This window comes from Panthera uncia (genome assembly GCF_023721935.1).
Source record: "Panthera uncia isolate 11264 chromosome B3 unlocalized genomic scaffold, Puncia_PCG_1.0 HiC_scaffold_1, whole genome shotgun sequence".
Classification (NCBI taxonomy): Eukaryota; Metazoa; Chordata; class Mammalia; order Carnivora; family Felidae; genus Panthera; species Panthera uncia.
Window position 1 is genome coordinate 116,379,625 of NW_026057582.1, and position 11,285 is coordinate 116,390,909.

At 40.4% G+C, this 11,285-nt stretch overlaps 1 protein-coding gene across 1 annotated transcript in view; it reads left to right on the forward strand.

Moving 5' to 3' along the window:
• HERC2 (HECT and RLD domain containing E3 ubiquitin protein ligase 2) overlaps window positions 1-11,285 on the forward strand; it is a 263,428-nt gene that overhangs the window by 165,828 nt on the left and 86,315 nt on the right. Inside the window, exons 46-50 of the mRNA XM_049614147.1 lie at window positions 6,212-6,479; window positions 6,626-6,762; window positions 7,250-7,348; window positions 9,233-9,401; window positions 9,502-9,680. Of these exons, the coding sequence (XP_049470104.1) occupies window positions 6,212-6,479; window positions 6,626-6,762; window positions 7,250-7,348; window positions 9,233-9,401; window positions 9,502-9,680 (852 nt within the window). The remainder of the gene's footprint in view (window positions 1-6,211; window positions 6,480-6,625; window positions 6,763-7,249; window positions 7,349-9,232; window positions 9,402-9,501; window positions 9,681-11,285) is intronic.

Consider the following 11,285-nt stretch of genomic DNA (forward strand, 5'->3'; position numbering starts at 1 on the left):
GGATGATATTAGCTGTGGGCTTTTCATAATTGGCTTTTATGATGTTTAAGTATGTTCCTTCTATCCCGACTTTCTCGAGGGTTTTTATTAAGAAAGGATGCTGAATTCGGTCAAATGCTTTTTCTGCATCGATTGACAGGATCATATGGTTCTTATCTTTTCTTTTATTAACGTGATGTATCGCGTTGATTGATTTGCGAGTGTTGAATCAGCCCTGAAGCCCAGGAATGAATCCCACTTGACCATGGTGTATAATTCTTTTTATATGCTGTTGAATTCGATTTGCTAGTATCTGATTGAGAAGTTTTGCGTCCATATTCATCAGGGATATTGGCCTGTAGTTCTCTTTTTTTGCTGGGTCTCTGTCTGGTTTGGGAATCAAAGTAATGCTGGCTTCATAGAATGAGTCTGGAAGTTTTTCTTCCCTTTCTATTTTTTTGGAACAGCTTGAGAAGGATAGGTATTAACTCTGCTTTCAATGTATGGTAGAATTCCCCAGGGAAGCCATCTGGTCCTGGACTCTTATTTGTTGGGAGGTTTTTGATAACTGATTCAATTTTGTCACTAGTTATGGGTCTGTTCAAGTTTTCTATTTCTTCCTGTTTGAGTTGTGGAACTGTGTGGGTGCTTAGGGATGTGTCCATTTCTTCCAGGTTGTCCAATTTGTTGGCATATAATTTTTCATAGTATTCCCTGATAATTGCTTGTATTTCTGAGGGATTGGTTGTACTAATTCCATTTGCATTCATGATTTTATCTATTTGGGTCCTCTCCGTTTTCTTTGTGAGAAGCCTGGCTAGAGGTTTATCTATTTTGTTTATTTTTTCAAAAAAACAACTCGTGGTTTCATTGATCTGCTCTACAGTTTTGTTTAGATTCTATATTGTTTATTTCTGCTCTGATCTTTATTATTTCTCTTCTTCTGCTGGGTTTGGGGTGTCTTTGCTGTTCTGCTTCTATTTCCTTTAGGTGTGCTGTTAGATTTTGTATTTGGGATTTTTCTTGTTTCTTGAGATAGGCCTGGATTGCAATGTATCTTCCTCTCAGGACTGCCTTTGCTGCATCCCAAAGTATTTGGATTGTTGTATTTTCATTTTCATTTGTTTCCATATATTTTTAAATTTCTTCTCTAAGTGCCTGGCTGACCCATTCATTCTTTAGTAGGCTGTTCTTTAACCTCCATGCTTTTGGAGGTTTTCCAGGCTTTTTCCTGTGGTTGATTTCAACTTTCATAGCACTGTGGTCTGAAAGTGTGCATGGTATGATCTCACTTCTTTTATACTTATGAAGGGCTGTTTTGTGACCCAGTCAGTATGTGATCTATCTTGGAGAATGTTCCATGTGCACTCGAGAAGAAAGTATAGTCTGTTGCTTTGGGATGCAGAGTTCTAAATATATCTATCAAGTCCATCTGATCCAATGTGTCATTCAGGGCCCTTGTTTCTTTATTGATCCTGTGTCTACCTGATCTCTCCATTCCTGTAAGTGGGGTATTAAAGTCCCTTGCAATTACCACATTCTTATCAATAAGGTTGCTTATGTTTGTGATTAACTGTTTTATATATTTGGGGGCTCCCGTATTCGGCGCATAGACATTTATAATCGTTAGCTCTTCCTGAGGGATAGACCCTGTAATTATTATATAATGCCCTTCTTCATCTCTTGTTACGGCCTTTATTTAAAGTCTAGTTTGTCTGATATAAGTATGGCTACTCCAGCTTTCTTTTGACTTCCAGTAGCATGATAGATAGTTCTCCATCCCCTCACTTTCAGTCTGAAGGTGTCCTCAGGTCTCAAATGAGTCTCTTGTAGACAGAAAATAGATGGGTCTTGTTTCATTATCCATTCTGATACCCTATGTCTTTTGGTTGGAGCATTTAGTCCATTTACATTCAGTGTTGGGTTTAGAGAAAGATATGGGTTTAGAGTCATTGTGATGTGTGTAGGTTTCATGCTTGCAGTGATGTCTCTGGTACTTTGCGGTCCTTGCACATTTCACTCACAGAATCCCCCTTAGGATCTCTTGTAGGGCTGGTTTAGTGGTGATGAATTCCTTCAGTTTTTGTTTGTTTGGGAAAACCTTTATCTCTCCTTCTATTCTGAATGACAGACTTGCTGGATAAAGGATTCCTGGCTGCATATTTTTTCTGTTCATCACATTGAAGACTTCCTGCCATTCCTTTCTGGCCTGCCAAGTTTCAGTAGATAGGTCTGCTACTACCCTTATCTGTCTACCTTTGTCTTAGGGCATGTTTATCCCTACCTGCTTTCAGAATTCTCTCTTTATCCTTGTATTTTGCCAGTTTCACTATGATATGTCATGCAGAAGATCGATTCAAGTCATGTCTGAAGGGAGTTCTCTGTGCCTCTTGGATTTCAATGCCTTTTTCCTTCCCCAGATCAGGGAAGTTCTCAGCTACGATTTGTTGAAGTACACCTTCAGCCCCCTTCTCTCTCTCATCTTCTTCTTCTTCTAGAATTCATATGATACGGATATTGTTCCGTTTGATTGCATCACTTAGTTCTCTAATTCTGCCCTCATACTCCTGGATTTTTTTATCTCTCTTTTTCTCAGCTTCCTCTTTTTCCATAATTTTATCTTCTAATTCACCTATTCTCTCCTCTGCCTCTTCAATCTGTGCTCTGGCCGCCTCCGTTTTATTTTGCATCTCATTTATAGCATTTTTTAGTTCCACATGACTATTTCTTAGTCCCTTGATCTCTGTAGCAATAGATTCTCTGCTGTCCTCTATGGTTTTATCAAGCCCAGCGAGTAATTTTATGACTATTATTCTAAATTTTTGTTCACTTATGTTGCTTAAATTCGTTTTGATCAGTTCATTATTTGTTGCTACTTCCTGGAATTTCTTTTGAGGAGAATTCTTCTGTTTTGTCATTTTTGGTAGTTTTCTGTTCCTTATGCATTTTAAAACTTGTGTGTTCTGCACCTGCGAGCACTGCTGTATTAAAAGAGGGTCATACACTGTCCAGGGCCTGGCCCTTCAGGAGGTGTTTTTTCAGAGATTGTTACTTGCTCTGTGTTGTTGTGACTTTGGTTATATTATTACTGTACTTGTAGTAGTATTTTACTATGAGTAAATATTTACTACAAGTAAAAAAACTTTCCACCAGGTGTGCTTTGAATTTTTCCTTGGAGTAACCCTGTAAAGGAAAACAGACAAACTGGAGACAAAAACATGCAAACACACAAACAAATAAAAGCAAAAACCTAAAGTCTAAAAACAAAAAACCCCAAAACACCTACTACAAGTAAAGAAGAAGGTGAAAGCGGTGATGATGGAAGAGCACATACAAAGAGAGAAATGACTGGAGCTGGGGAGGGGGGCAGAGAAAAAATAAACATTGATTAGGCAGAGAGACTAAGAGGCCTAATCCAGAGAGAGAGAAAGGAAATAAAGAAGGCGGCAGAGAAAATTAATGAAGATAAAATTACCCAGACAGAGAAACTATATGGCTTGATTATTCCAGGGAGAGAGAAAGGAGTGTGAAGAAGAAGCTGTAGAACATGTATCAAGACAATGGATTAAATATGTCTTTTTAGACAGACCAATAACCAGAGTAACCAGCCTAGGGGAAGGAAGAGATAAGGAGGAGAAATGGGGCAGAGGGGAGGATATATCTACATATCCAGAATTGACCTATAGTTAATCCTGGCAATGCTGCATCGCTTGCAGGTAGTAGTATCTTCAGGGTCTGTGCCACTCCGGTGGATATGCAGTTACCCAGTGCAAGGGGGCATGGTTTGGCGTTTTCTGGACCAACTTCCACTATGGGCCTGGGAGTGATCCCTGAGGCACCGCCTTGGTGGTGGCAGTGGTGGTGGTGGTGGTGGTGGGATGGAGGGGCGGGGGTCAGAGGGTGGGGTGGGGGGGGAATGGTGATTCCCCAGTCTCTTCTCCATGGAGCTGGAGCTAGACCTGGTGGACTCAGTTTGAGTCATCCTCACTGTGCCGTGGGCACAGATGGGGTGGGCCTTCTCTCTCTACCAACTCCCCTGACCCTGCGCTTGGCTAGGATTCAAAGTCTCGCTCCATGGTTCTGACGCTGGGGAAGCGCCTTTCAGTGCAGGATATGTGGTCCCGGCTGGCTTTGTCTGTGCTGCAGCACTTCAGGGAGGACCGCCTTCTCCTACAGAGGAGCTCCTGGGGTGGCATACGAAGGCAGGCTTTGTTTTTTTCCACAGCACTCCAGGGGAACAGTGGCCTTACCCTCCTGTAGACTGAGCCCTCCACCCAGCCACCGTACCCGGAGGTGGCGGACACAGGCAGGTTCTGTGCTATTGCGCAGCCCTCCAAGGAGGGAACCTCTTTCTCCAGCTGCAGACTGAGTCTCTGACCTACCACCGCACCCAGGCCTGGCTCCTCTCCTCCCCAGGTGTGCGAACAGGGAGCTGGCCCAGTCCAAAGAAAGCCCCCCAGTTAGAGATCAGATGCCTCTCAGTCTCATTCCAAGGTCTTTCTCTTGTCCAGATACAGTCCTGCACTTCCCTTGCCGCTCTTTCTCTTCCCTTTGTCTCTCGCAGGAGGGAGTGTCTCCCCTCCATGCCCATGTGGCCTTTTTTTTTATCTCCCCCAGTTCACAGTTACCCACCTTTTTTCCAGTTTTCCCATTTTCTTCCTAGTAGATTCAGTCTCTTTTCCTCCCAGGCTCTGGTGTTCAGAGTCTTTGCTTCTACAGTTCTTTGTTTGAGAGATGCAGGACGTATGGATTCCCCCTACTTCTCCACCATGTTGGCCGCCCTTCCGGTGGCCAATGGCCAACCACCAGTGGTGGTTGATTTTTGTTTTGCTCTTAGTCTTGATTTCTGTATTCTAATTCTGCAGGATGTAGAATCATTTCCGAGGCTTCAGTGGAAACCTTTACAGCTTGACCAACTCCATCTAACTTGGTTGGACTGGGACCTCAGACTGTCTCCCTAGTATTGCATAGGTATAGAATCCCTCTAGCCTTCCAGCAGTTCCTTTATGCTGGGTTCTTCAGAGTCTCACAAATGCTCAGTTTTGGAATCAGCCAAGAATTTGGGATGGTTTGTATGCACATTTTGTGATTTCTCCCTCACTTCCGATTGCTTTGGCAGGACTGAATTCCAGCTTCTGACTGCAGTCTAATAACACTGCCTGGTCAGCTTGCCTGCTGGCTTCCCTTGTGGTCAAGGGTTGTATCTGTTTCAGTTTTGATTGCTTTGGCTGTTCTCCAGAACCTTCAAACTGTTTTTAAAAATACTTTGTTCAGGGTTCATAGTTATTATCAGTAGAGGTTTAGCCCAGTTCACCCTAACTCCTCATTATCACAACCAGAACTCTAAACTCAGTCTGGTTCTGAATTGTAAGCTTTTAGGATGAAGACCATCACTTGTGAGTTATTCACACTTCACAGCAAAACCCTAGGTTTTTGACACTACCTAGGCACTGGAAGGCTTAATGGAGTCCTCCTTATTTCTTCCACCCTGTTTCTTCTTATTCCTTCCTCAGATGCTCAGTTCAAAAAATATAGCAAGTCTTAGGCCATATGAAAGTAATTGGAGATGAAGAGCAGAGTGTTGCAAGTAGTTCAGTGAAAGGGTTGTGTGTACTGGGAGTAGGGATTCCTAATGATAACCTCAATAATACATATATTCATTGATTGTAATTTATTTCCCAATATTTTTTATTTCCTTTATTTTTTTTATACCATGTTTAACTTGCAGAGTGGTTCTTTTACCCTTGAATCATTGAGAGTTGATTTGATGGTACATGAGAGAATTCCATGTCGTCTCTGACTTGTTTTACAGAAGAAGAGAGCAGGAGACCGGACCCTGCCTCCTGGGGCATGGGGAGGGGGTGAGGGACTCCTTCTTTCTCATCTGTCCCCTCTCACTCTGCATTTAACTTGCTCAACTTGTTTCCTACTTAGAGCGGCTATGAAGTTTTCTTTAATGGGCACTGATAACTGGCTAATTTCCTGGGCTCTGTGTGTGTTGCAGCAGGAGTTGTTTGACCATCACATCTTTCCTCTCCATTAAACCATGAAAGTTGTCTTTGTTTGTTGTTAACATGTTTTTATCCATTCATTTAAAAATAACACATGTAAGTCTGAATTTTCTGTTCTTCTGTACTGCATTTCATAGTAGAAGTTTGTAATTTCCATTTTCACAAACTGCTTAAGTCTTTTGACTTTTCTAAACCTCCCAGCTTCACTCTCATTTGTCCAGGCTGCAGCACTGGCCGTATGTCAGTGTTTGGCTGTGGAGTCCACTCACCCGTCAAGCCCTGTGTTTGAAGACTGCAGCTCCAGTGAGGCCACAACACCTGTCCCTGTACAGCATGTTCGCCCTGTCAGAGCAAAGAAGCGCAAACAGTCACCTGCTCCTGCTCTGCCTATTGTGGTTCAACTCATGGAAATGGGATTTCCTAGAAGGAACATAGAGTTTGCACTGAAGTCACTCACTGGTGCCTCAGGGAATGCTGCTGGCTTGCCAGGTATTTTGTTTTCCTTGTGGGTGTTTCACTTAATTTGCCCACACATTTGTTTGTGGGTTTATCTTGAGATGCTAACATCACATGCCTATGGGCAGGTGGGTGCTGTGGATCCTCACTCAGGGTGCACCGTGTGTACTTGCTTGTAGGTGTGGAGGCCTTGGTTGGTTGGCTGCTGGACCATGCTGATGTGCAGGTCACAGATCTTTCGGATGCAGACACAGGGTCTGAGGAGTGTTCAGATGAGGAGGTGGTGGAGGATATGGACGACGCAGCCTACGCTGTGGTTAGTGCCTCCTGTGTGGTTGCCCATCTGCCTGTGTCTACTTGTCCTGTGCTTTGGGTTTCCTGTATGCTGTTCCATGAGGTCTCTCTGCAGTTTTGCCAGGCACACAGTAAAGCTAAGTGCTAATTGTTTTTTTTGTGCCTTAATTACTTTAGCTGTAAAACAGACCCTTGTTCAACATCTAATGGTATTGGGTAGCCAACACCCATTTTTGTGTCATGTAAAAAGCATGTTTTATATGACACAGTTACTTCTAATTTCAGTAAATTGTTTCATGAGATTAATTTGGAAATGTCTCAGAAATTTTCTATACTTTTAGCTTTTGATATTCATTCTGTTTACCATATTGTGTCTTTTAGAATGAAGAATTTTATAGTGAAAATACGTATAATATTTCATATTTTATTTTTTGATATTAAAGATTTCACATACTTCAAGTAGGCTTATCTGGCTCACAATTTTTAAAAAATGTATTTATCTTTTGTAGTCTACTGGTGCTGTTGTAACAGAGAGCCAGACGTACAAAAAACGAGCTGATTTCTTGAGTAATGATGATTATGCTGTCTATGTGAGAGAGAATATTCAGGTGAGTAAATGTCTTAGGCTGGAACGTTGTTCAGGTTTTCAGTGAGCAGAGGCCTGGCGAAGGAGGGCACAGAACCCAGCAGGGAGGCTGTTGTGACTGGAGAGGAGGACAGAGGAAGAGAAGATGAGCAAGGGGTACCAAAGCTAGAGAGCCATGGCACAAAGACCTGTGCTTCTCAATTATTCCCATTTTGGACATTTTAAAAAACCTATTTCTGCTTGTTTTTCTTATATCATTCTTACTCCCATCTAATTTTTAAAATCTAGTTAGGCTTTTTATGTAGTCCTTTATGTATCTTAAATCTTTTCTTTAGTTGTTTTAATTCTTTTGTTCTAGTTAGTATACTTTAGAGAAAATCCCGGAAATCATCTCATTTAATCTGTAAATCTGTTAATATGCATTCCTAACACAAAAAGGATTTTGTTTTTGTTTTTGTTTTGTTTTGTTTTGTTTTGGTGAGCTCTACACCCAGCATGGGGCTTGAACTCACAACCCTGAGATAAAGAATTCCATGCTCTACTAACTGAGCCAGCCAGGTGTCCCGATAAAGGATTTGTTTATAACAGCATTACTGTTACCTAACGTTAGCTAAGAAAATAAGCAATAATTCTATAATATCATCTCATATCCAGTGCTTACTCAGATTTTCCCACTTTTCTCAGAGATTGCTTTTTGAAACAGTAACATTTTTGAATTTGGATACAAACAGGGTCATACACCTGACATTTGGGTGAGGTCTCTCTGAAGTGTCTTTTAACCTGGAACAGTTTTCCCCTCCCATTTTTTTTTCTCCTTTCTATGTCATTTATTTGTGGCTTCTTCCTCCCTCTTCTGCATCTCCTGTTAAATCAGAATAAGGGCTGGTGGGGTCGGGGAGCTGTTGGACTCAGGCAGTGTCTTAGGCACGAATGCATCATCTGGATCAAAATGCATTGTTGCTGGTTAGGTCTTGTTAGTCTATTCCATCTGCTAAGAAGTTCTCTATTGTTCACTTTTGCACTTTGATATCCATTTGTGTTACCACCTAGACTTTTTATGAGGGGTTGCATAATAGTGATTTTCTAACTTTGTCATGCCTTTCAAATTTATTAGCTGGAGTTTATTCTTTGACGAATGCTTTTTAAATCAACTCTAGTTACTCTTAATTTTTTTTTTTTCTTTTTTTTCAACGTTTTTTATTTATTTTTGGGACAGAGAGAGACAGAGCATGAACGGGGGAGGGGCAGAGAGAGAGGGAGACACAGAATCGGAAACAGGCTCCAGGCTCCGAGCCATCAGCCCAGAGCCTGACGCGGGGCTCGAACTCAGCCCAGAGCCTGACGCGGGGCTCGAACTCACGGACCGCGAGATCGTGACCTGGCTGAAGTCGGACGCTCAACCGACTGCGCCACCCAGGCGCCCCTAGTTACTCTTTATAATATAGTTATATAAGAAAGTAAGAATAAGTGCTTGCTTTTTTTTTTGTTTTTAGGTTTTTGTTTTTGTTTTTGCTTTATCAGTTTTCAGAATGGTGAATTGGTGCCATGGAACTTACACAGGTGACCAAAAGAACCTTTGCTTATTATCATTGTGATAAATTTATTGACTGATATGGATTTGATGTGTTTCAACCATTATTCCTATTGATTAAATTGTTCTTTTGAGTGAACACATTAATCTTTGAGCATTCCCTTGCTTTATGGCACAAGTTGATCCATGCTCATCTTGTGTATTTCCTGCTCCAGACATTGAGCCAGCAAGTTTTCTAAAGCGCCCTGGTTCCACTTAGTGTAAAATGATTTTGAGAGTACACTCAGTGCTAGAAGAAATCCTTTCTTAGATAATGCTACGTATAATTGTTCATCTATACATTGGACTGAATTTTTAATTTAATTTTAATCTTAGGTGGGAATGATGGTTAGATGCTGTAGAACATATGAAGAAGTGTGTGAAGGAGACGTGGGCAAAGTTATCAAATTGGATAGAGATGGATTACATGACCTTAATGTGCAGTGTGATTGGCAGCAGAAAGGAGGCACTTACTGGGTTAGGTATATTCATGTGGAACTTATAGGTGAGCACATTTTCAAGTGAGTTGTTACACTTTTTTCTTAATTAGTGACAGAGTTCCCAGGAATGAATACTAATTATAGTTCGCTTATTGTAATTTCTAGGCTATCCTCCACCAAGTTCTCCTTCTCACATAAAGATTGGTGATAAAGTTCGTGTCAAAGCCTCAGTCACCACACCAAAATACAAGTGGGGATCTGTGACTCATCAAAGTGTGGGGGTTGTAAAAGGTAATATTATCCAGGCAACAAAATTCCAGATGTTAACTTTTCATCAGCTAATATGATAAACTCATTTTTTTTTTTCGTTCAGGGGCAAGAAAAACAAGTATGAAGATAGCTTATGATATATAGTGTTTTTTTGCTTGTCAGTGTTCTCTAGACCAGGAACTCACATATAGTTGAAAGAGTCAGGTTTATTAGCTCATTGCCACTTGTGAGGATGCATACCCCAGAAAATGGGGTGTCTCCATAGGTGGGTATAGCAAAGGATTAATGGGGTTTGTGTTGGATACTTTGGGAAAAGTTTAAAGGAGTAGGGTTATTCTAAGAATGGGTGTCTTAATAATTATTATCTATATGTCAGAAAGAATGGAGCTAGGATGAAGTTAATGATTGGCAAGGAAGCAGTTGTTCATATTAACCAGGATTGGAGGTTAGGGGAGGGTGTCTGGTTGTGTTTGTGGTTTGGGTTAGATTTGAACTTGATCAGACATGATTAAAGAGCAGTTTTGGTTTTGTCTTGATTCATTACAGTCACAAGGTAATCTTATTTGATGTTGGTGTTCTGTAAACTTGTTCTGTCATTCTGCCAAATGGCCTATATGTGAGTGTTTGGCCAACCCCCTCAATTGGGGACTGTTTCTGTCTCTCTCTCTCTGCTATATAAAAATTTAGGACTAAATTTAAGAAATGGAAAAGTGCAAATGATGGGATTTAGGAACTGGAAATACAAAATTCTTTTCAGTTTATGTTTAAATGTGATATTATAGAGATTTCAAACTAATCAGTGTACTTTAAAAGGTATACTATGTCCATTTGAACAATTACATGAGAAGTAATTAAAAATGCATGTGGTTTTATTTTATCTTTAAACTCTTTTAATGGCATAAAGAGATCCTGTTTTGTTTTGTTTGAACCTTCTATAATACTCACTGTCAAATACCTTAGATTAGAAATGGCTATAATGGTGGTGCTTGTCTAGTGCATGGGAGTGTTAGAATGTCTCAGGTTACATGAGAACAAATGGTTTATTTAACATTTTACTTTAGTTTAACATTTTTCTTCAGTTAACAGGTTCTTAAAAGCTTTATGAATCAAAACAGATTTATTTTGTTAACGTAAGTTTTTATTATTACAGCATATTTGACATATGATGTTATATTAGTTTCAGGTGCACAACACAGTGATTCAACAATTCATTATATTATACAGTGCTCATCACAATGAATGTAGTTACCATCTATCACCATACAATGTTATTACAGTATTACTGACTATATTCCCTATGTTTCATCTCTGTAACTTTTTTATTTTGTAAGTGGAGGTCTGTACTTCTTTTTTAATTTAATTTATTTTTTAAATTTACATCGAAGTTAGTTAGCATGTAGTGCAGCAATGATTTCAGGAGTAGATTCCTTAATGCCCCTTACCCATTTAGCCCATCACCCCTCCCACAATCCTTCCAATAACCCTCTGTTCTCCATATTTAAGAGTCTCTTATGTTTTTGTCCCCCTCCCTGTTTTTATATTATTTTTGCTTCCCTTCCCTTGTGTTCATCTGTTCTGTGTCTTAAAGTCCTCATATGAGTGAAGTCATATGATATTTGTCTTTCTCTGACTATTTTGCTTAGCATAATACCCTCTAGTTCCATCCACGTAGTTGCAGA